Below are 24,523 nucleotides of genomic sequence, written 5' to 3'. Positions count from 1 at the left end.
AGGTACCATTATGAAGAGGTGACACCACAGGTCGATTCCTTTGGTTTTCCCACCCCATTCTGTCTCTTCCTGGCACTATATCGGGAGCCTGTTGGTTTTAAACTCGTACAGAATGATTCCTCTGCTGGGTTGCCCCATTCACAGGTTCGCAGTGCTGCTGGAGCAGGAGTTCCAGTTAGGACTTGGAGTTGGTTACAGCGATGTTCCATCACACTGTTGTCTGTCTCAAGCTGATCAACAAACTCTTTCAGGTTCTGAGGCTCAACACGTGATGGAGACAGAAAGAGGTGAGTGTTTATTGCATAAAATAATCCCTGCAATTCAGGCTTCTTTAAGGCAAGAAATCAAATTGAAATGTAGTTGTGAGCCACCAACTAGTAGGGAAAGCCCGGTGCTACTTCTGAGCCTTTCCTAACGACAAAGCAGTGCTGGTGCTGGGCAGGTTCCTTCTGCCTCTCTGAGGTGCATTTTGTGCATCATCAAGTGTTGTTTCTGTAGCGCATCACAGGGAGGAATAACAGGGATGGAGCTGGACTTGGGAATAGGTATCTGCAGTGAAGCTGTATCGCTGCAATTGTAAAACTCAAACAGTGTAAGCTGATCACCCATTAACTTTGTTAACTGTAGAGAAACGGCTATTTGCTACATTACAGAGCACTGTAAGGGCTGCTTCTCCCAGGAGTTCCTTCTATCCAAGCTGGAAATTAAGGATGAGGCTTTGGGGTTTTAGATTAGAGCAGAGGTAGTTTCCATAACAACAAAAAGGGTTGTTAGATGCCCAATAACCTTCCCAGTCTCTCATCAGCTGAAGTCATTCTGCTGCCTTGTTTAGGAGCTTTGTTTTGCTTTTACACCCAGCTTCTGAGACCAGGATGGCACAGCTCCTGCCTGACCTGCATCCCTCCCCTCCCTACGAGCCGCAGTAACACCGGAGCAGCCCTGAGCCCACAGCAGACACTGAGGCTGGAGGTCAGGCAGTTTGTTTATTGGCAAATAAGTGCTGAAAACCACGAGCCCTACATACACAGGTGCTCAGTGCCCTGTTACATTAGAGTGGTCACAATGCCATTGGGGAAAGTGCAAAAGATAGATAATAAACAAGCAAAGTTCTGACATACCGAGGGGAAGGCAGTGAACAGAAAGCCTGGTGCAGGTGAATTTCAATCCAGCTTAAGTGGAAAACCAGTTACACAGCAACAGCAGTCCTTCAATTGAGCTCTAGCTAAAAAGAGCATTATAGGGTTAAAATGCAAACACACCTTAGCACTCCCTTTGGAACCCAGCACATGTACCAGGGCAGCCTGAGCTGTTGGATGTGTGTGCAGCCAGGAACGGCTCTTTGGAGATATCAGCATGTGGGACTGCTCCTTACTGTACTGGGATGCACCAAGTCTGCTCACTGCTGAGATGGGAGGGAAGGTGTTGGTTACATCAGTCATCTGGGGTGAAAGTAAAGTCAGGCTAAAACATGCCTGGAACAGACGCTGAAAGAAAAGCCAGGACAATTAACACAGGGAGCAAAGCTTGTAGGAAGGCTTGTAAACTCTTTGCAGTCCGAGTAGTTTGTTGATAGGAAATGCAAGCAAGATGCATGGTCCCTTTGCACTGAGGTTTGATTTCTGACATACAGGCCCTGCGTTACCAGGTTGGTCTTCAGAGACATTCCAGCTTCAGAGGACAGTACTAATGGCAGCCATCAGGCACCGCTGTAGTAAGCACAGCTCTTAGAAAGCCTCGTGTTCCTGCTCTCCCTGTTGGATTTAACTGGCTCTTAAGACTTAAACGCAGCTTCCTTAAGAGCTAACCTATGTGAGAGGCTTTGTGTGGGACACTTTCCCACAGTGCTCTGTGGTTTGACTCAGGTTTTTCTACTGCTGAAGAACAGAGCGGACAGGAGGGGCAGACAGGCACTAACTGACAGCAAACACAAGGGACGTGTAACTTAAACTCCATGAGCAGCAGCTGAGGGAGACAAATTGCTGACCCTGGGAAAGCCCCGGTGATAAAGACGACTAGGGCAGGGTAGAAAAAGTAATCAAGGAATCCTGAACCATCATGACTAACCTCAAAGCAGGCTGCACTGCTATGGATGAATTCTTGGGTGCCGTTGGCCCTTTCCCACAACCTTTTGTTTTCCCCCAATTCCCATATTAGCAATGGAGTGCCAACCCTGAAGAGAGCAATGGGTCTCTGATGAAGAAATCCACGTTAGAAGTGCCAGGAGGTGAGGGGTGCATTCTGTCTGTACATTCTTTTTCCTGGGGGACGTTTAACTTAACAGTTCCAAGTAAGTGACAGGAACTTTCCCTTTCTGGTTCCCTCTTTCCCCTATAAGCCAGTCTGGATCCATGCCTGGCAGGCTGTACACAGTGATCATCTGTGGAGAGAAGACATCATTAGACAGGACCTTCTGCAGACAGAGCCAGGAGTTCAGGCAGATTAAAGAACAGGTTGATTCCTCAAGTTCATTTAGGAGGCAGCTGCGTTTTTTCTCCCTGGAACTATCTGCAGCTCTACCAGGAGCAGTGCTGCCCACTGAAGTCCCTGCTGCATTAATTCAATTTGGAGAATGAAAAGGCATTTTTGCCTCCTGGGTGTCTTGGTAGCACCACGTCATCCTGTCTGAAGACACAAGTCTCCAGTCACCAGAACAGTTTGCAGCTTGCTCAGTTTCCTTTGTTCTCAGCATGATGAGACCACAAGCTGCCTGGGTTTGAGGGTCTCAGTGAACACTGCACATGTTGGGGTGTTTTGCTGGCCAGGTACAACAGGATATTCCAATAGGAAGAAAAAGACTTTATGGCGTGAACGTGGCCATGAGCACCAACTCACTGCAATTCAGTGGATGTCAAGGAAAAGATTCTATCAGTAGTTCTGTACAGAGAGGGTTTAGGGGCAGGAAAAAAACAAGACCTTGCTGAGCATGCAACAGAATGGTGGGCAAACAGAGCAAAATTCAGTGTGAAGGGAAGATACGAACCTCATCTGCAAGGAGTGCCAGCTCGGTGCTGTCAGCTGCTTCATAGTCATACAGGACCCTGGCCTTCCGCGTCCCGCTGGTGGGAGGCTTGACTTCATTTGGGTTCAGGACACTCTCTGCCACAGTATTGGGCACCCCAACAATGGTGGGGACAACTGGGATAGTAGGCACAGCTGGGAGAGTGGCGGCAGCCACAGCTGGAGGAGAGGCAGCAGCTGGGGGTGGAGACGTGGATTCTGCATTCCCTACAAACGTGCCTGAAAATCTGACATAGGACAGAAGAGCAGAGTTGGGTAAGGATCTATTGGGAGGAACCAAGGAACAGATCTTCCCTTCAGTGGCCACAGTGCAGAGCTGATGCTGCAGAGTTCCACTAACAGCTGGCACGTACCCGTGGTGCCCTTAAAGCAGGGAAGTGCACTTGGTGCTCAGGCTGCACAGCAGGTAAATACAGCATAGCAAGTAAATACAGCATAGCAGTCCTGCTAAAGGACTGGCAGCAAAATTATTGAGTATGAGCATAGCACTAGACACAGTGCAACTTTGGGGGCTCTTTACAGGGATGGCAATGAAGCCAGGTCTTGTTTACCTATAGATTTCCCCTTCTGCAGTAGGGGAGTGCAGCTCTGGGCCTTGCTGGCCTTGGTAGTGAGCCTGCAAAGACTCCGTGGTTTGGCTGAGGTGTAGAGCAGAGCTCTTAGAACTGGTCCTGTGTGATGTTTTACTTACATTTCTCCTTTGGAGCTGCAAGCATGGAAAAGAATGAAACAGGAATAGTGAGTGATCAGACAGAGAACCCTCCTGGGTCAGCACAACAGGTAAGAGAAGAGCCCTGCCTGCAGCATGGAGCTGGTTACTGCTGCAGCTGAGCACACCCAGGCTTGTTGCTGGGCAACAGGAATTTGTCTCCCGTGTCATTTAACTCATTTAGAGGAACATTCAGACTCCGGACCATCGTGTTTTGAGATGAACGTATAAATCTCAGATGAATCTAATGGTAAAGCCCGCTCTAGATACGGTAGCATTCATCGCCATTCCATAAACTCAGAAGCTCTGTCAGAGCTTGGAGGGGGCTGTTAAGCTTCTGTTGAAGAGGAGGGAGGCCTGAACTGGCATTGACCAAATGAGGGAGAAACCCTCAGGGAAGCAAGAACTGCTTCTTGTCTCACCTGCCCAGCTGCTTCTGCAGGTCCAGCATGTACTGATAGCACTGAGCGTAGTAGTTGGTCTGAGACTCCACAAACTCATGGAGACAGCGAAGATGATTCACCTGGATGGAGAAGGACAAGAAACCAGGCTGAGTTTGGTTACCTGGGCACTTCCCACAGCTGCCACCTGACCCTGAGGGCAGCAGATGTGTGTAGGACAGTATTTACGTGGTTGACTTGGACCATCATCCCCTTGGCAGCCTTCTACAAAGGATCCAAGAGCCTCTAAAACGCATCAGCCCAGCTACCAAGGAAGACTCACGTGTGTGCTGCTGATCCCCTCCAGCAGCAGCCGTGTCACCTCTGCCTGCCGATCAAATTCGGTCTGAGTGAGCCGCAGCTCGTGCTCTGCCTGCAAAACAGGATGGGGTGTTCAACACAGCAAAGGCAAGGAGCTTCTTCAAGGGAAGCCAATACCCAGCTCCTCCTCTAACTGCCTCCAAGTCCCATTTTGGCACTAAGATGAGTGAACTGATGGCTTAGTAGTGCACCCATGACACTGAATGTCAGGCACAGGACACCCCAGGTTGGAATCCCAGCAGCCTCTGGCTGTATTTCAACTTGATTCCTGCTTAATCATACACCGAGTCACTGCAGCTGATGGCACGACAGCTCAAGACTGATACATCAAGCCTGGACACTCCTAAATTAGAACCTGAGGTAGGTGGAAAGCCAGTGCTGTGCTACCAGCCATCCTTATCAGCCATCCTTATCAGCCATCCTTATCAGCCATCCTATGGGGCTCTGCTGCCTGCTCTCCCCCCATGCACCACAGGGTGACATACAGGCTTATTTGTCCTCCATGCATCGTTCCTTAGCACCAAGGAGGATGTGCCAGTTGTACTGCTGTATGAATAGGCTGGAAGGAATAAATGCTTTGAGTGTCTTTTAAATCAGATTTGCCTATTTTAAGCCACAAATGATCTATTTTCTTGCATCCTCTGTATAAAAGGGATTATTTAAAGGAGAAGAGGGGGACCATACCGGGAAAATCTCAGCACAAAACCTTATCAGACACCAAGATTTTGTTGCTTCAGTTTGCTGAGCACAGACTTCAGTATCTGCAACTTGTGACCGACAACAGCAACGCTTCAGTCCATCCAATCAGGACTACATGAGCAGAGCCCTGCGTGCCTGGATCTGAATGCTGCCAGCTCGTTTGTTTAAGGGACTGAAGAAGAAATTAAAGTAAAAACAGCCGGTCTGCTCTCACGATGCATTTAGAGTAAGGCAGCAATGGGATGCTATCATGCACAGCATGCAGGGATGTGCCATTCTGTCCCGTTGCAGTTCAGGCTGCCATCTGATTGGGGGTATCTGACAAAAGGCAACAGGAAGGTGCCTCTGGAAGCCCTGTGCCATGATGGAGCTCCACACTGAGTTCACCCTGGTCTTTAGTCCACAAGCAGCCCATCCGTCTTCATAAATGAGTTACAAACCCAGCTCTGGGACTTGGCCCCATGGATCCCTCAGCAGGTAAAGTGCAGCTCACCAGTCTGAGCTCCATGACAGGCTCCATTCCTCCCGCCCTGCCCTCCTGACAGCCACCCCTCCATCAGCAGGGGCTGCTCACAAGGAGACCCTGTGTCCCCATCCAGCTCTGCTCAGAGCTCCTGCTTGCTGCCCAGAACAAGCAGGTGATGGGCTGCTGGCTGCTAACACAGGGCACATGCAGAACTGGAGCAGAGCTGCACTGTGTCACATCCACTCTGCTTCTGTGACACCCTTGCAGGGCTCTCCCAGATGCTCGTAATCACAAGCAGGCCTGGTTTGCCTGGGAAGCCCTTCACATTAAGCACAGCCAGCTGGCCCAGGGGTGGCTTCTTCCCAGGCTGCTGTCAGAATTGCACTGAGCAGCACAGCCACAGCACAGCAGGGCTGATGGCTCTGGCACTGGTTTTCCCTTATGCACATGGGTGGAGAGGAGCCTGCAGCCCCCCCAGCACTGAACACCACCAGTACACCCGAAAAGGTTGGAGCCCCATTTCAGCTGGGTACTTACTTTTTCCACCTCGTCGCTCCAAAGCTGTGGGGACCACAGAGCAACAGGAAAGGAGATCAGTGTTGGAGACGTCGAGAGGCACTCGGCATTAACACCAATGGGCAAGGATGCTCCGTGGACGCAGCAGGCCAGCTCCAGGGACAAGCCAGCCCTTCACCCAGCAGCAGCTGCCAGCCCTGTGCCCCTTCCCTCCCTCCTGCATTCCTGAGCTCGGTTTCACAATGGGAAAGCAAGTCTGTGCCACCACAGCCAACACTCCAGCTCTGCTCCCTGCCAGCCTTTCTAAGATAATTGCATTTAATGAGCTCCAGGAGAACAAGATTAAGCAGCAGAGTCCTCTGGAGAGCACAGGTTACTTTGCTGAAGGCTGCTGAACATGGTGTTGAAGGACAGCCCTTCTTTTAGGAGTGCTGTGAGATGGGTGAGCTGCTCGAGACCACAAATAGGGCCTGGGAACTGCTGTGAGCTCAGCAATCCTCAGCCACTGGTCTAGAGAGCTCAGGTTAATGGGTTCAGAATCCAGGCAGCCTCCAGCTACCAGTGGTCATGTTCAGCTATGGGAAGAAGGGAGCAATGGCTGGATGCTGCCCTCAAACATTAAGCTACTCCTTCCCACTCTCCTCCCTGGGTGCTTTCCTTAGCCCTGCAGGTGAGAGCAGGCAGCTCCTCAGCCAGACGTACCCAGAAGTCTCCCATCTCTTTTCAGTGTCCCCCACAGGGGCACATTTGGGCAGCACAACACTGACAGCTGCTCGCTGGGATCTGGCTCCAGGACAAGAAACAATCGACAGAAGTCATGCACAGCGACGGGGAAGGGAGAAATGAGGTAGAAAAACACATTGATCCTTCCCAGAGGTCCTTGGCCTGGCCTTTCCTCAGCAGACAACGGCTCCTGAGCTCTGGCAACACAAAAAGATGCCACTAAAGCTCCCTGGAAGCACAGCAGCCTGCCAGCAACACCCCCATCCATGGGGCTGGAGGAGATGGCCTCACCCCTTTGCAGACCAGGTAAGTTCAGCACAGGTGGGATGCTGGAGTGTGAGGATAACACCCCCTGTTTGGGTCCAGGATCTCCCAGCTGAGCTTTGCTGCAGTTCATTCACCAGGAACTGCTCTCAGGTGGGCTGTGGGAGCCCAGGTGCACAGATAGACCCATCAGCAAAGTAAGGAGCACCAGTGCTGCCATGGAGGGGGAATGGCTGGAGCAGGAAGCTGTTGATTCTGCTTTGGTTTCTGCTGGTTGACCTGTTGTCCTGCTCCTGTTTCATGGTGAGTAGCCTGGCTGGCATCTCTTCCTTGTTTGGGCAGTTATTATGGTCAGTCCTTGTATTGCAGGCTGTCCCTGGTGCAGCACTCAGTGCAGTGAGGCCAGGTGCTTTCTCTGTCCTTCAGATGGATGCTTTATTACTGAGTCACACTGTGACTCAGATGAGGCCTGGGCAGTTCCAGCCATGCACAGGGACAAGAAGCCCCTGCCCTTCCTCAGTCTAAGAGCTCCCACTCCAGAACAGTGATGGAGGGAATGTCTTTGCAGGCAGCTGAGAAGCAGGTCCTGGCCTGAAGTGCTGCTCTGGTGTGAGGCTTCCAGAGCAAGGCTTACTAGAGGGCAGCAGGGGAAGCTTTTGGTCACAGGTCTTTCTACTTAGATAGCATGGGCATTACTAAAGACATTTCAGACCCAACTGATCCTTGTAGCACCTGCTGAACTTTCAGCTTTCATTTCTTTTTTGTCAGGCTGGATGCTCTCCAGCTCTGACCTTAAGGTGCTTTGGGGCAGTCTGGCTCTGCCCAGATCTACCACACATCATGCAGTTTTAGCCAGAAATATTCCAGATTGCTCAGGGAGCAAAAGAGATGGCTGTGATCTGTGCTTGTCTTTCTCCACCCCAGCTCAAGCCAGAGGAACCCTCTTCAGGTACTCAATATGTTTTTCTTGGAATCATTCATAGGAATACACAGCATGGCAAGTGGCAGGGTCTGAGGGAAAGGGATATACCTTACACACAAACAAAAGGTCAGTGTGGGAGAGAGGAGAAATTGCTCCTCGGCTTCCAACTTAAATAAAACTGGGCTGAGATAAGGGACTTGTATCCAGCTGAATGAAGTTCCAGCTAAGCCCTCCTGTTGCAGAAGGGGAAAATCAAAGCACCAGGTTATCAACCTCTCCCCAGCAACAATGTGAGTTTAGAATCCAAATTAGAGTTCAGCTGTCCCTGCTGAAGTCATCTGGCCCAGGGAAGAGCTGACCTGTTTACTCACCTGCAAGATGAAATTGTTACCTGGGCATAAGCAATCCCTCCCTCCAGAAGAGAACAGGTTAAAAGCAAGGTTAACAGCAACAACTGCTCTACAACCTGTGTGTACTGACAGAGAAGTGGTACAAAGGACTTTGGCTTGGGAAAAAGCAAGCAACAGTATGAAATGCTCCTACACCACTGCAATGTCTGACTCCTTGGAATGAATGCTGGGATTAGAGTGTGTGTTGCAGAGCAGTCCTGCCTGCACTGAGCTGGGGAGCAGTCGAGGCTTAGTCTGTGTTTTACTGGTTAGAGAATCCAATTGCTGTTTGAAGTCACCCTGCTAGTGCAGGCTGGATGCAAGATGGCATTCAGCCACCAGCTGCAAACTCTGAAAGAGGCATTCTGGAAGCCACTGTTGGCTAAGCTGGGGTGTCTGCCACTTGTGCAACCATCAAACACGATGAAAGTTGGTGCCAATTACTTATCTAGAGCAAGCATGAACTAGAGCCCTGCTCTGAGCTGACTGTCCTTTGTCATTTCTGCTGTCAGAGCCTCCTTAGCAGAGCTGTGAACAGGGATCACTGATCTAGGCAGAGATGTGAGAGGGTGGACACCCATGGTTAGCAAAAACCCAAATTCATTTCCCCTGTTGTGTTACCTTACTCTGCATTTGATCTCATAGCAGCTTTGCAGTATAGCAAACAAACCAGCTTGCAGTTAGATGACGACTAGACACATCTGACTGAGCATCTGGGCACTCTGCAAGATGCTAATGCATGTTTTGCAAATGCTTTTCTGGTCTGCTTTAGAAAGCTTCAAGGGATGATCAGGATATGCTGATCTAGCCAGAGCTATTCAGAGGCAAGGAAAACCCAGTTTATCTTCTGATTCTCCTGGAGTTCAGTTTTAGTCCATTACTGCAGTATCTGCACTGTCCTCGAACAGACCTTTCCAGCAGAGAAGCAGCAGGCTGATGCTAGTTGTGTGCTAGGAGAGCTGGAAACTGAGTAATTGCTGCAGCATCTCCAGTATCAGCTTCTTCCCAGGAAGCCTCATCACCCAGCCAGTTACCTGTTGAAATAATGTTCTAGTTTTGTGCAAAGCTATTTCTGATCCCAGCATCTCTCTCCAAGAAGGTCAGGACATCCCCCTGGGAACTAACACTGATGCTATCAGCCCAGACATACCTGTTTCTCCAAATGGGATGAATTCCCCATTAACCAAATCAGACTTGCTACCATGAAGGTTTTGGTTTGCTAGTAGGCTGGGCCTACTGCATTTCTATAGATCATCCTCCCCAGCCCTTTCAGTCCCAGGTTATTCTACTAACAGGCATCAGTGTTGTTCTGAACTCTACTTAGGAAGCAAGATGATCAGTTTTCAACATTTTAACGAGAAATGTGACATTGTGCAATGGGGAGCCATAAACACAGCACAGAAAGTCAATTGCTTGACCACAACCACTCAGTGCAACACAGTAGAGATACAACAGGCTATAAATCCACCCCAGCGTGTGCCTGCTCAATAGCCACCAACAGCAGACAGCAGGAGGGTAGGGAATAAGCTGAAGATAAAAAGAATTGACCTGTATTTGTAGAATAGACAAGCCTGTACTGTCAGCCTTCTAGGTTACTGGCACCATGGGTGGCAGACTCTTCCACCTTTGCTTTTCTTGACTGGCCAGAAAGCCTCCAAGCACCAAAACAACAGGTCAGCTATCAATCATGCAGTGTTGTCTTTATAAGGTTGGGACCATCCCAAAAGGGTAACCATTGAGGGTTTATTTCCTTTCAGTTGCTCTACTAGCTAGCAATAAAAACACTGTCAGAAGATTCCCATTGCAAATGTGGAAACAGACAGGGAGAGAAACTGGAAAGCAAACCAAGCAACAAAAGTGTCAGGTCCTGATAACGCACTCCCAGAAGGGTGATCTATATCCTTACAATTGAGTCAGAGGAACTCCAGGCATCCCATGTCACATTAAAATGTTGAAAACAGCAGAGCACTAGGTCTGAGATAACGTCAGGTGGAGAGAGGGGCAGGAAGAGGTTGGAGGGGCAACATCTATGAGGAAGCAATCTTACCGCTGATGCGCTGGCGGAGAGAACGTAATTACGAGGTCTAGTCTCCTGAAAGTCAGGCACAGCCTAATAGGGGGAATAGAGTTTCATGTACAAGTCATGTAGAAGAGTTGACAGGAATCAGCTGGGCTACAGTTAGAACAGGGGGCTGCTGTTGTTTCCCTTCTGTGCTGGGAACTTAGTTCAAATTCCCACGATTGCAGGAAGGAAATCTCCCAACAGATTGGGCAGTGATGCTTGGAAATTGCCCCCAGGTGGAAGTTGGGTTTATGCAAGAGGAAGAGGACAGGCTCATGCAGACACATCTGGTACTTGAACTGTAGATGTTTCTGCTCCTATAAACTCCCTGTACTTAGAGCTGTTAGTTCATATACCAGCCAGTTGGAGAGCAGATGAGACAGCACAGTCCTGAACATGATTCCCATTGCCTTACAGCCATGATGTTGCCCATCTCATGTTGGCTCATTCCAGTGGACAGGACCTTCTTTTCCCTTGTTTCTCATCTATAGTCCTAGAAATGTGAGGGCTTCATCGTTGAAGAGGACATGACTACTAGCATCACAATGTACTCTCCATAATGTCTTTTAAGGAGAGACATTTACCTGTTCTTACTTTCACCAAGCCTCTCAGCATGTTTCCACCTAACAGGCTCAGATCTGTTTTCAGTGAGGTGCATGGCATGACCAAACAAGATCTAGCCCAATGCTTTGCTGCCATCAAAGCCAACGTGTAAGTTTTCAGCCCAGAAGTCAGGAATTCTCCAAGTCACCTTTTCAACAGCTAAGCCCCCCTGGGACACGAAGACTTAGCACTCCAGAGGCTTTCCTTGTTGGGAATGCAAGGGAAACAGTCCATCTTCACACATAGTGAGGGCTCATCAGCCATCATGGAACAATCATCTTTTCAGTTAAGAAAAGATTAGGTCTCTTCCTAGAATGGCCTCTAAGTTGTAATGTCACCCAGAGGTGAGCCAACCTGCTAGCCTACCTTGGGGCCATCGCAGCAATGCTATGGATAAGGCCCAGCCCTGGTCACCCCTTATTGTGCCATAGGCTGGAGTACAAGGTGGGCATACGTATCAGCTGTAACCCTGTTGCGTTTCTAATCCTCTCAGGCCCCACATTTCCTCTCCCAGGTTAATCTCTTTGCAGCTCACCCAGACCTACTTATACCAACTGACCCGATTAGCTGGGAGCTGCAGCAGCCCAGAGCAGCCTGCTGGGATGAGTGACGGGTGTATGGAAGAGCATTCAGACAGTCCCAGCAAGAAGAGGTTTTTCAACCATTGAGGAGTTTTGGGGATGGCAGAAGGAAGCAACTGGGAGGAGTGATTCATATTTTAAGTCAAACTTGAGGATAAGGAAGAAAAATGCACGATGCAATCTGAGGCTAGCATTGTAACTAAGCTTGACTCCTCTGTGGGGAGAGGAGATGTTCCCAGGAACAGATTTGATTCTTTTTTTGGTCTTAAAATCAAAAGCAATTTAAGAAATCTCTCCTCCCTTTTCCTGTTTCTCCACTGAATCCCAAAACTAGCCACAGCACATGGGATGAAGGAGGCAAGCTACTCTTGCACTCCCGTGCATGGGCAAGTTGTAGTTGCAAGCAGTGGTGAAAAGAAACACCTCCCTCCCCTTCCCCTTCTTACAGTGGAGAGAAAGGGCAGAGCCCTGGAGCCTGAAGGCCAGAACAGCACCACAACCAGATCAACTTGCCTGTCATTGTCTCTGGACTTGCCTCCCTTCCAGGAGAGGGACTCACCACTCAGATGAACTCCTCCTGCCCGGAGCCAGAGGAGCCTGAGAGCAACCAGGTGAGTCCCTGCTTCCTTCATGCACTGCTTGCAAGCAGTGTTCTGTGTGCCTGCTCTAGAGGAGCTACAGGCAGCTGACAAATGCTCCCATCTTTTGGGACAGCTTTCCCTGGCAACCACAGCCCTGACCAGTACGTGCTCCAGGGCCACTACTGATGGGACAAGGGAGTTATGAATTGTCATTGAAAATGGGAAAGAGACAATGAGAGGTATTAAAGAAAAATCACAGCACTGTTAGCACAGTCAATACTCACATCTCCCTCACACTGAGCAAATTACAAAGAAACAAAACAAAAAAGGTTAGTAAACAAAACAGCATCAACAGGAAGGACAAAGCACAACGTCTGAGGGAAATGCACAAGCCCAGAAACCCCATACAGCAGCTTAAGGGACTGGGCAGCAGCATACTTGGAGGGTCAGTCACAAGACAAAAGCTGTGGGAACACAAGTTTTGCACTACAAAGGAGAAAAGCAGCAAGAGAGAGGTGAGCTGGGGAAGGTGCAGTACTTAAGGCCAGCTTGAACATAGAGATGTGGCACAGGATTCCAGGCACATTATAGGAAGCACTGGCCTAATCATGAGTTAACTTGCCTGATGCTGAGGCAGCAGTTCACCCTTCCATGCCTTGTGCCTTGTCCCCTGGTAGTTAGTAAAGGACCTTGAGGCCTGAGGCCAGGGACCTCACCCTCAAGCTAAGCTGGGTGCCCACAACAGCAGCTGAGGTTGCTCTTCTGTTGTGGTGATCTGTTCCAAAGAAGCAGAGCTATTAAAGGCTCTGGAGAGCCTTAGAGTGGCTCTGCATCCTGTCTGGAGAGCATCAGCACTGCAGCTCCAGGGGGAGACCAGGTTTCTCTTCTCTAGCTACAGGAAATCCCCATTCAAGGGTCTTTCTACAATTGAGAGACCTTGGGATCACTTCATGGTGGAAGCAAGGTAAAAATGAAGAGAGTAGAAAGGGAGTAAGCATACAAGTTCTCTAAATTCCTAATCTGATTTAAGCCTAAGATAAAGCAGTAGTCACTGCTTCCACTAGCAAGTCCTCATGTCAACAGTACAAGATGGCAATTTGCCTCAACAGGGTCCTCCAGGGATCCCACCTCTGCCAAGCTGCATTCTCTCTGCCTCCTGTTACCTGGTCTCTGCCCAGAGAACAGCCCTGAGCTGACAGCTCTCAGCCTCAGAGAACTTTGCAGTCCTTATTCCACATCCCCATTTTTCAGGCCTGTGGGACACTGGCTTAGCAGTTCCTTTCTGCACTGTCCTGGGAGCTTCATGTTTACCAGCCATGAATTCTCCAAAGACCAAACAGGCCAAATCATAACTAGTCTGAAATCCTGGGACTCCTTCAGAGCCCCAGCACTCTTTCCTCTTGTACACCTTCCAGCTCAGCTCTCTCTTTGCTTGCTTTCAGGTCCCCAGGGAGATTTAGCAAGTCCTCAGAAGATGTGGCCTTTTAGTTACCAACACAAATCACCCAGCTACAACCTGAACTGCCAGGAACCACTGTCAGTCAGAAGACAGGAGCATGGCTTAAGTGTGAGTTTCCAGCCTCTGGCAGCTCAGAACTATTTCTTTCAATAACTTTCCCATGGAAGGGTATCTGAGGAACAGACACGTTGTGCCTGCTCACAGTTCCCTTCCATACCAGATGAGAAATCCTCCCGCTTATGCCTGCCAGAGCCAGGGCATAGTAGGGCAGCCTGACTTATGTCCAGAGATCTTTTGGAACTGCTCATGTGGGTCAAACCTTGTGGCCAGAAGGACAGAGGGAATTAGGGAAAAAGTTACCGCTGCTTTTGCTTCTGCAGCTTTGGCTTTCTTCAACCTTGCTTTGCAGGCATCCAGATCCAGGCGGCGGTTCTGCAGGATCCTCCTCTCTTTCTGGAAGAGACAGAAAAGGGGAAAGGAGCAGGCTGATTAGGAGCTGCTGGGAAGGGAAAGGACCAATGTATCATGAGGTAATCAAGCCTATTTTCTTATCAAAAAGTGTGTGTGAGAAACAAGCAATTGCTGTGTTCATCTTACTAGCAAGAGTTTTGTGCCTGCCTCTTAGGGATACTGTTAGGCTAACTTTCTGGAAAGAGAGGAGCCTATGGGCTTGTGGCACCCACTAAGCTGTAGGGGTCAAGAAAGGACTCACCTCCCTCATGCAGATCAAATAACAGTCCTTCCCTGTGGCAATGGGAGCCCTAAGGAGATCTAGGATGGGTATTCCCCCTTCCTTGTGTTCTCCAAGGGGAGAGATGTGAGGTCTTCTTACAGAGAAGGAGAATGCATTTTTCCAGCACTACGTCCCCGTTCCCCTGCCCTCCTTGTCTCTGGTGAGGTGATGAGCTTCCCCTTCCCTACTACCATACTTACAGATATGGTTCTCCAGTCCCCTTCCAGGAAGTTGCGCAGTGGTGTCAGGAAGTTGATGGAGGCAGAGTGGATGAAGTCCCGTTCTGCTGCACCTAAGCGCCTTTGAGTCTCTCCAACTTTTATCAAGGTCTTCCCTGCAACAATGGGAGCCTTCAACTCCAGTAGAAACCATTGAACATTGCACTGGCCTAAGCCAGCTCACCCACTGCGACCAGGCTCCAGTGTTGGGGAACAGAAAGGACAGTGTACCATGCCTGGACAAGGTGACCATGCCCATACCACAGCTGCTTTAGTCCTAGCTTCAGTCTGCCTTTAACTTCTGACCTCCTCCCAGCCACTCCCAATGCGGCTTTGATCTTATCTATCTGCTGAGGCACTTATTCCCTTGATGTTCTTTTACTGCTACACCTGATTGGGCAGTACAATCTTTGTCTTATACACAGAGGCACAGGAACAGAGCAGCAAACTAAAAGCACCAGAGCAGAAAAAATGAGTTGATTAGGATCCAGTTGAGGCACTGCTGGCTATAAATGCAGTTACAGCTGTTCTGCCTGTAATAGGGTTTGCTATTGAATAATTATTGATTTAGGGAGCCATAACAAAGCTCATAGCAGACAGCAAGGACAGCTGGAAGTTAAGGCTGTGCTTCTGTGCAGGTCTGCTGCTTGAAGGAGCCCTAGAGAGGGGGAACCAATATGATTTAGGAACAGAAAGATGAGCTGTATGATCAGGAAGGGGCCCGTTAAGGCTTGTAGCCAAACACTGACCTTCCCAAATATGTTATACTGTTCTCTTGCTCGAGAAAGATTTTATTAACACCCTCCCTTGCAGGACACACTCAATGGAAAAATTCTCAGATTGAACAAAGCTAAGGCCATTCAGTGCAACTCCTTGTTCAGGTTAATTCAGAAAGTCATGGAAACAGCATCGAACAGCTTCTGCCTCCTGCAACTAATTCTACTGGCTACCATGGATCGGTACGTCTTTGTTCCCTCTCTAGCTCTGTCAGGCTTGAGGACTGTATAAGGGATAGGGAGAACCCTGTCCCCCTTCCCCATCAACAGAGGATGTTTTGCTGCAGAGTAGGGCTGCCTTTCTCCTCCTGGTGGGCTGTTTGCTGCTGCAGTAGAGCAGACTCTCCTCTTGTAATAGTGTTGATAAATTAATAGGCAGGATGCCATGTGTGGAGCAGGCCACCCTGCCTTAAGAGGCATGCTGGGGAAGTCTTAACCAGAACAGCAGTGGGGCTACCCTCTAAGGAAGCAATGGATTTACTGGGCTTAGGCAGGCTGACTTACCATAAGGTGTCCCTGGCCCAAAGTCATTAGCTGCCTCTGTCATGTACTGTGCCAGCAGCTCCCCATTGGTGACCCGGGAAGGTACCTTCCGGTCAAGTTTCTCATAGAGAAATTCTTCTACTCTGGCACCTGAAATGAGTAAGTCACCAGTGGTTACAGGATGGAAGATGGAGAGACCCCTGGAACTGTCATTCATGGTGGCAAACCCACACAGTCCTCAGTTGTGCATTGGACAGCAAACACCAGCTCTGGGATAAGGTGCTCCCACCCTTCCAGCCACCTCCCAGTGCTCAGGAGCACTACTTCTAACTACACAGGGGATGAAGGACAGGTCCTACAAAGACACACTTCTTCTAGCTCCAACAAACCCATTGGAACAGAGCTTTCTGCCAGAGGGCACGTCCTAACACTGAGGTGCAAGTGTCATTTGTCCTTCAAGCATTAGAAGCTGGACTTACTAGGGTTTGGCTGTAGCAGAACCTCAGTCTGGCGTAAGATCTTCTCAGTCCAGTTCTTAGTTGAGTCTGCCCTGGCCAGAAGGTTTTCAAAATGGGCGTCTAACTCAGTCTTCTCAGCCTGGCCCAACTTCTCTTCTGTAAACTGCAGGATAGAGACAGTCATTATAAGGTCAGCTCTACTGAAGCAAAACTGTGATATGCTACAGTGCCGTTAAGAGCCACTGAAGGCCACGAAGCCTTCAAAGCACCATTCTTTGTTACCAGGCATCTTTCAGGGGAAGAGAGCACTTTTTTTTTAAACCCAAGAGTAGAACAAACATTGAGCTAAAAATAGAGCCCGTGTTTGAGAGGTGTGCCAGAATAAGTGACTTCTATAAAGGAAAATAGTCTGGTACTTTCTGAGAGAAGAACCTATTCTCTCTCTTCCCAATCCCATACTTCATTTGTCCCATTGAATCTGTGCAATTTCTCATTTTTAAGCATAATTTCCTGCTGTTGATGGAACCAGCATCTTGTTAGATCACATAAGTAGACTCTTGTGCTACTTGGGATCCCATTGAGGCTCCACTTGTCCTTTCAGCCCTTGTTGCTGGTTCCTGGTGCCACTGTTCAGTTATCAGGATGTGGTACTGTGTAACACCTGGCACAGTCAGGTGCCAAGGGATTAAAGCCTGGCCAAAACTCTCAGGTGAAATACAGCTCCTGTCTAATTGCTGCTTGTAACTTCTTCCCATACCTCACAGCTCAGTTCTAGATGGCTAATAACTCACTTCATGGGGTTCTGCTCTGATGTCCCCTGACCCTCCTGATTGCCTTTCTGGCAATCTCTGCTCCCATAGCATTGGATGAAGAGCTGCCCTACAGCCCCAGCTGCATACACAGGACAATGTTGGGAACAAGGTCAGAAAAAGGAAGCCCAGGACCAGCATGTGAGGCAAGCAAACAAGCACTTAGGAGCCCTGAAATCAGCCATGTGCAAATATTGCTAGATGTCCAAGATAGGTAAGTCCTGCAGGTATGTTTGCACAGTGACCTGCTTGGGTAACATTCAAGCTAGAGCCAGCAAACTTTTGTTAGACGTAGTGAAGGAAGTAGTGAAGGAAGCTGAACTGCAAGGATGGCTCCATTGCCTCCTGCAGCCTGGTGAGGATAGAGGAGTCTCACCCAGGCATTGCTTCATTGGTCTCCTTCTCAGCATCAGTAGCCTCTGGTTACCAGTGTTTATTTTCAGCTCATTCTTGCCATAGCCCTGTGGCTACTGCTGGACATGGCTAGAAGCTGATTCAAGGTGAGAGGGTGTTTGTATTGTTTTGTATTCAACTTCTGTCTCTGGGGGACACACATGGCTATCAGACATGCGTGAGCAGCTGAAGCTTTTCCTCTGTCACTGTTGGGAGCTCGGGGCTGTTTTCAGACTGTGCCAGGCAGGGCTGAGTCACTGCCATGCAGCAAACTGGGACTTCCCAGGTACTTGGCACCAATAGTGGAGTCATCTGTTTAAGAGCTTTCTTAAACAAGCCAAGTCTCTCTGATGCAAGCATAACAGTCTCCCTTGCCCCCCTTTCCCAGACGGCTTTTTGAGAACTCATCTCTTTCAAGCCCAGCTCTCCTTCCTGCAGTTCAGACACATCCTGCAACAGCATCTGCCCTGGAGATGTCAAACCTAACCCTGATTCCTCTTCAGCTGATTTCAGCCTGCTTCTCACAGCACTGCTGCAGAGTCAGATCACTGCTGAAGCCCTCCACGGTGCTATAGCCAGGCTCTTGAATCAGTTCAGCCCTGGAGAGCTTTGCTATACTCACAAGCAGCAGCCCCAAGCATCACTGTATTTCACTGTTTTCTGCAGTCTACCCTTTCTCCCGGTGCACTGGAAATATGGATCACAGCATTTGGCCAAGGAGCAGCCAGGATTCATAGTCATTCTGTTCTTATCTCACATTAAACACTATAGCTCTTTGTCTTGCACAAGGGTTGAGGACACATCATGGTCACTGCAAGCCTAGGCTATGCCAGAAGGGGAGGATGGGCAGGAATCTGAGTCACAGCCTGCAGCTCCAAAGGGTCAGGCCAGAAAATTTATCATTCAGGCTTTGTTTCAGGGTTAAAAAACAGGGCATAAATGTTATGAAGTGGGTGCAAGAGCATGGGAGGCTGCAGCTCACATGCAGTGTGGCTGTTATTTCACTTCCATCTTATCCCCTTCGTGCCTCCCTCACCCTTGCCTCAAAGTTGGCTATGCTGCAAGGTTCAAACTTGGGCAGAGCCTCAGGGTACTGGGTCCACATTGCTGTGGGTTGCTGCAGGTGCCTCTTTCCTCCCCCACAGCACACTTTTATCTCCTCATCTGCACAAAGTCTGACAACCCTGGAACTGCGTAGGAAGTTGTTGATTCAGCTCATTTCTTTCCCTACTATGACTTTTCAGGTGGAACTGAGAACTCTCAGCATTGCCGGGTGCAGGGGAGAGCAGGACCACCTCTTTACGCAGCAACTTGCAGCAAGATCAGATGAAAGCAACAACCAGCAAAGGAGATTAGAGGTAAGTTACACTGCCTTATCCTGTGAGCTGCTTCTCTCATGCCTGGTGCAAGTGGAGATCTGAGCTTTCAGGTGGCAACAGGTCTCAGCTGCTGATCCCCTTAACCTGGCTGCCCAAGTCAGTGTTGCCAGGGAAAAGCAGGGTAGAAAAACAGCAGTTTGTGGAATCTGGTTGCTCAAGTGATTCAAGCGAAACTCCCCCATACTCTCTCCACACAAAGGATTTTTGTTGCTAGGAATTTGTTTTCATAACACTTAGAAAAAATTTGATTGCATTTTTCCTTCCCGCCGGACAGATATAAGACTCTGCTGTGAGATGCTGGGGAACAGACAGGCTCACCATACAGTCACAGCTCTTAACTGTGAAAAGGCAGACTGCGAATATTTTGGATCTTGCTGCTCCAAATCCATCAGAACGGTACAAATGGGAGCCTTATTTGGTTGTACTAAAGTTGCCCTAAGGGCTTGGTGCAAAGCCTGAGCAATTGCAGTTGCCTGCAAAGAACCTTAAAATCCTCAGAAAGAGAACTATTCCCACTTGTTTTCTAGAACCTGATGGCTGGAGAAACAGGCCTGCCCTGAACCAACTTCAGGATCCACATCCTGGGATCAGGTGATGGTGCTGTGAGGCTCCCTGGTTTTGCTGTAAATGAGACATTCTTGCAGCTGACCCAGTTGAGCACCAGTTCTGTTTTTGTGCAGGGAAGCTGATGAAGTGATTAATAATGCAGGGCAGCCTTTTGCTGAGTGCCACTCTCACTCTCCAGGAAGAAGAGAGTCATGCTGCATTCCAGGGCATCAATAATTCAGCCAAAGGTTGGGTTTCCTCTGGGAGGCTTGGCTGGCCAGCAGGAATGCTAGATGCATTACCAGAGACCAAGTGGACACACAAGCTGGCAGACCAGGAGAGCAACACTTGGGCAACAGGCAAAGATTACAAAAAGCAGAGCTGAATTGTACTGCAGTTAGGGCAGCTGCATTCACAGCTCAGGGAAAACTGCTCTTTCCCTATGAGAGCAGTTAAAGACACTGCTGGGAGTTCAGGAGAGCGAGCAAGCAGAGCTGGGCTGGATGTGTCCCTCTGCACTACAGCTGTGCCTGCAGCCTAGCTACTTACAGCCACCAAGGTTAGGCTTTAAAATAGCACATGCATTGTTTTCTTTGCTGAAAGCATTAGCACCTCCCTTTCCTTAAAGCCAAAGGGAATAAACCCCACTGCTGCCACATCTGTTTTACCCAGTGCAGCCTGACTGACTGGTGTCTTCCAGGCTTGTGCAATTTCCCCATACATCTCCCATTCAGCAGGCCCAGGCTGGTATGCTGCTGGCTGTCAGGGTGGCTGCAGACCCCTTGCAGAGCATCTGGTGGCAGAATTTAGGCCTTTGTCCTGCTTGCAGGGTCACCAGCTTTCAGACAAACATTATTTATGAGCCATCATTATAGGGTGATTGGATTCCACCTTAGGTCATAAGGATCGAACCAGAGCCAGGAGTCTTAAACTAGGAATCGTCTGCTGCATCTGCCAGTGTATTTGGGCCACTGGATTTTCTGAAGCATCTTAACAGTTCCTTAATGCCCTGGGTATTGTAATATTTGCACTTCTGGTGATCAGAGATGGCTGAACATGAGCCTACCTCCCATCCCATACAGAGCTGCATTAGGAAAGAAGCCTTTGCCACTCAGTCAGCATCTAAATGTTACCTGGATCTCAACTGCTTTGGACTATATAGAGAGTGTTTGGTCACTGAGAGTCAGAAAAGCCAGGCTGTGGGCCAAGTAAAACTGTGCTAGAGGACAGAGGAAGCCATTAACAGGACAGCTTTGTTAACTTAAGAGCAAAGCAGAGAAGAAAGGATGCAATTCTTCCCTTGTGCATTAACTGACGTGTTTCTAAGGGAAACATGCTCTGTCTTGTGCCTCTTGCCTTCAGAACCCTCTCCTTAAACCACCTCCTGTACTCTTGTTTTTTAAGGTATCCAGTAGCCAAGGCATTATCTCCATTAAGGTCAGAAAGCAGAGGGGAAAAGTCTACTTTATCACTAGAGCTCAGGGAGATGGTAGAGTCCATCTTTCTCCAGGAGCTTTAAGATGGAACAAGTCAAGATACAGCTGCTAGTGGTAACTTCAGCCAGCACCCACTGACTTTCCATCAGAACTGATAGAAGACAGACACCTACAATTATATCCAGACATCCCTCAGAAAATCTGGTTTGCAGCCTGTCTAGAGCAGAGACATCCAGTGTGTCACCTTCAGAAGAACTGATGCTAACTCCTACAGGGAGGCCAGAACTGCCTCCTCTGAGGAGGTTTGGGCCCATTTAATGGTAACTGGAAGATGCAGCTGACCAAAAAATAAAGTCTTATTCTCCTTCAATGAAGGTAAGAATGATTTGTTTGAGGCCTGTCCTGCAGCTGCCAGAGCTGTTAGGGATGTAACTGCAACCCTTGGAGGATGCTGATTAGATAGCAATGACTGGTGAAACAAGTGTCAGTATAGTAAATCCTCATCTGGGATTCTGAATCCTAGAAAAGCTCTTAATCCATGCAGTTGTACAAGCCTGGGAGTTTATTTCCCACTGTCATGGCATCAGGGCTTACAACTACCTTTTTCCTATGCTTTAGCTTGTAGCTGCTTTGTTTTTTATGAAGCATTTTCTGAGAGCATAAGAGATGCCATAAAGCCCACAGGACACTGCCTTGTGGGGGTGTACACAGCCTATTAACATGGTTACTGCATACACAGCTATGGAGAAATACTGTACAGCTCCTTCCCCTTGGCTGTGTCTGCTCCTGTTGCCCCCAGGAGAGGGGAGTCCAGCAAGGAGCCTGATTCTCCTCTGGTAGGAGACTGACTGAGGTAAGAAAAGCCATGTAAAGGTGGCAGTAGATTGCTGATGTCTTCTGCCATAACCCAGGTTAAGCCTAGGCCACAAATCCTCCCTGCCCTTCAGCCAGCACCTACCTCATGTTGTATCTGCCCATGTTCTGCCTCCTTTTCCCCCCTCACTTCTGAGGGCTCAGCAGTGCTACAGCCCTTTTTCTTTTTTCAGTAAGGTAAACTGTCATGTGCTGGCCAGACACCCCAGCCAGACAGCAATAGCTAATGCTGTCTGAGTGGCACAGCACATAATGGCCACTCCATTTATCTCCCAGTTGCTGCAGTTCCAGTAAAGCAGCATTTTGTTAAACGCCTGGAGCCGGGGAAAGCATTCAGAGCTACAGAAAACAGAGCTTATTTGGTCCTCTGGAAGATCTGCTGTGCTGAAGTGGCTGCTACAAACCCAATCTTCACCACCAACAGCAGACCTTATCTGCTATTGCTGGCTCTTGGTAGTGACAGAGCACTGCTCATTCATGCAGGACGAGGACTCTTTGAAACACCTGCATGCTGTTCACAAGTACCAGTGACCATTTTGTTTCAAGCAATTACTACTGCAACTACTCACATTAATATTCATATACAAGATGATGTGCAGTAGGTGTAGCGAGCAGAAGCCACTACTTATAAACGCCTCCTTGCTCTAGAATTGGTGTGCAGACACTGTTCCCATGCCTGTCTCCTTCCTACGCCTTGAAGCTGAAAAACCACTTATCAGGGACTTACAATACATCTTCTAAACATGCCATTTCTTTACAGTATTTCTTCCTTTCTTCTGCTATCAAGGTCATTTGCATGAGAACAGCATCTTTAAACCTTCCATCTGCTCCTTGTTTTGCACCTGTAGTTAATATTTATTTATTTTTTTCATAACATATGACTCATTGGCAAGATGACAAGAGATGGTATCTGTTTACAGGAGACCAGTTCCTAAAAGAGCCAGGATTATTCCACTGCACATTTGGAACGAGACAGCACTGCTCTGTTTGTTTCTCAACCCCCACAGCATGGGTAGAACAAGAAGCCCAGTCCTAGAATCACCAGCAGGAGTTCAGCACTGGGTCAGGACGCCATCCAGCTCTGATTTACCTCTCTCCTCTCCCACCTGCCCAGGGGCAGTTTCCCAGTTGTGCCTGAGGAGCAGGCAGGCTCAGCAGCCACCTCTCACCACCTGCTGCACACTTTGTTCATCACAGGTAGCCAAGCTTCTTCAGTCTGTGGTTTTGGGACATCACTGCATCCTGGGCAGGCTCCTGATACCTAAAGGATCTAAAGGATGATCTAAAGGTTGATCTAAAGGATGCTTTGATGCCACTTTAGACCAGTGAGACATTGCCTGCTCGGTCTCAGCAGCTCCTTCCCATCTCCGACAGCTGTTTTGTCGAGTCCTGGCAGCTTCTGCAGCCTGACCTCGTGGGTGACTGAATCACCAACCATGAAACACCACTTCCACCCCACCTGCCTGACAGCAGGGCACAGCCCCCCAGCAGGCCGGCTCACTAGGTGCAGTTAACAGCTGTCTACGAGGTTTTAAAACAGCTTAAGGACAACAACCACAACGCAACCAGCATTCACTCCTTTCCCTTGCCCTGGTCCCTGCTGCAGCCAGAAGCATCCCTGGTGCTATCGCCCCATTATGGAGCACTGCCGGCCCAGGAACATGGCAGCAGCAGGGCTCAGCTCTGCTCTTGCTCCATGTTACCCAGCACTGCTCGCTGCAGATGCCAGCCTTAAATCTCTTTTCTACCTCCAAGAAAGCTGCAGAAAAACCAAACACAGCAACAAAAAAACACCCTCAGCGCTTAAAACTAATGCTTTAGCAAGCAGAGATAGGCCGGGATGCTGTGTGCCCTGAAGCAGAGATGAAGAATGGGGAAGCCGACTGCAGGGGGAACAGCGCATCGCTGGGTGCTTCCCCTCGGACCAGGGGACTCCCCGGCCCCCAGGGCTGCCCCCCCCCGGTTCAGTGCTATGGTGACTCGCTCCATCCCGCAGCCCACCTGCATGGCCCGGGAGAAGAAGACTCCCGCATCCGACGCCAGCTTCTTCACGTTGAAGTCCATGGCTCCCAGCGCTGCCGCATCCACCTCCGCCGCCGCCCCCGCTGTCACCGCGGCCGCCGCTCGGATCCTTATAGCTCCGATCGATGCTTTCCCCGAGCGGCCCCGCGGCCTCTTAAAAGGGCCGTGCCTCGCAGCCGGGGCCCTGCGGCTCACAGCCAGCCGTGCGGGATGCGTGCTACCCAGCGGGCAGTGCCGGGCGGTAGCGGTGCCCCGCAGGCTGTGCCGGTGTGCGGGGCCGGGCTGCGGGTGGAGCAGCGGGGCTGACCCGGGGAGGCGCGGCCCCTTTAAGGGGGCGGTGCCCGCGGTGGGAGCTGTCACCCGGCGCCCAATGGCCGCCCGCACCGCTCAACCGCACTCGGCACCGCAACCTGCACACGGATTGGTTCGCCGAAGGGACGATCGCCGCTGTGATTGGTTAGGAGTGCGGAGGGGCGGGGCTTCGGCCTTCGTTCAGGGTAGGCTGCGGTGCGGGGGAAGGAGACGCTGCCCTTCCGCGGCCATGGCGAGAGGAGCCGGCATTGGGGAGGGGTGCGAGCGGGGTGCGGTGAGTGCGGGCAGCACGGCAACAGTGTGCGGGTGTGGGGTCGGAGATGGGAACCTGA

The 24,523-nt window shown here is 49.7% G+C and overlaps 1 protein-coding gene and 2 long non-coding RNA genes across 16 annotated transcripts; 2 read left to right on the top strand and 1 right to left on the bottom strand.

Annotated features, from left to right (window-relative positions):
- Positions 1–184: 184 nt before the first annotated feature.
- On the top strand, positions 185–6,988 carry LOC146757457 (uncharacterized). Of its 2 annotated transcripts, none has more exons than XR_014936322.1 (2): positions 185–287; positions 6,897–6,988. It is a non-coding gene; the product is annotated as an uncharacterized LOC146757457 (long non-coding RNA). The 2 variants fall into 2 exon arrangements; XR_014936321.1 differs by lacking the exon at positions 185–287 and adding an exon at positions 4,725–4,848.
- On the bottom strand, positions 970–23,964 carry SH3GLB2 (SH3 domain containing GRB2 like, endophilin B2). Of its 9 annotated transcripts, XM_015878961.3 has the most exons (12): positions 23,859–23,964; positions 16,443–16,584; positions 15,985–16,113; positions 14,687–14,820; positions 14,114–14,206; positions 10,515–10,577; positions 6,191–6,214; positions 4,451–4,540; positions 4,150–4,250; positions 3,710–3,724; positions 2,981–3,245; positions 970–2,377 (listed from the first exon to the last, which is right to left on the bottom strand). In XM_015878961.3, the coding sequence occupies exons 1-12, from the start codon at positions 23,919–23,921 to the stop codon at positions 2,270–2,272; spliced, it is 1,227 nt and encodes a 408-aa protein (XP_015734447.1). In that variant the 5' UTR covers positions 23,922–23,964; the 3' UTR covers positions 970–2,269. The 9 variants fall into 9 exon arrangements, with proteins under 9 accessions (XP_015734447.1, XP_015734450.1, XP_015734451.1 ...); XM_015878964.3 differs by lacking the exon at positions 3,710–3,724; XM_015878965.3 differs by lacking the exon at positions 6,191–6,214.
- Positions 11,704–23,193, top strand: LOC107321753 (uncharacterized). 5 transcript variants are annotated; one of them, XR_014936315.1, is made up of 7 exons: positions 11,704–12,324; positions 13,737–13,861; positions 14,163–14,283; positions 18,868–18,981; positions 19,277–19,398; positions 19,530–19,593; positions 21,724–21,834. It is a non-coding gene; the product is annotated as an uncharacterized LOC107321753 (long non-coding RNA). The 5 variants fall into 5 exon arrangements; XR_014936314.1 differs by lacking the exon at positions 21,724–21,834 and having other exon boundaries at positions 19,530–19,661; XR_014936318.1 differs by lacking the exons at positions 19,277–19,398; positions 19,530–19,593; positions 21,724–21,834 and adding an exon at positions 23,055–23,193.
- Positions 23,965–24,523: the final 559 nt, after the last annotated feature.

This window comes from Coturnix japonica, chromosome 21, assembly GCF_054131305.1.
Source record: "Coturnix japonica strain WE chromosome 21, WE-NBRP24, whole genome shotgun sequence".
NCBI lineage: Eukaryota > Metazoa > Chordata > Aves > Galliformes > Phasianidae > Coturnix > Coturnix japonica.
The sequence above is the reverse complement of the archived record's forward strand: the minus strand, read 5'-3'. Positions and strand labels throughout refer to the sequence as shown.

Coding starts and splice junctions, on each gene's coding strand:
- SH3GLB2 (XM_015878961.3), bottom strand. CDS start 23,921: ATGGACTTCAACGTGAAGAAGCTGGCGTCGGATGCGGGAGTCTTCTTC. Junction 14,821..15,984: donor TGGGCCAGGGACACCTTATG/GTAAGTCAGCCT, acceptor CCATTGTTGCAG/GGAAGACCTTGATAAAAGTT. Junction 10,578..14,113: donor CTGCAGAAGCAAAAGCAGCG/GTAACTTTTTCC, acceptor TCCCCCTATTAG/GCTGTGCCTGACTTTCAGGA.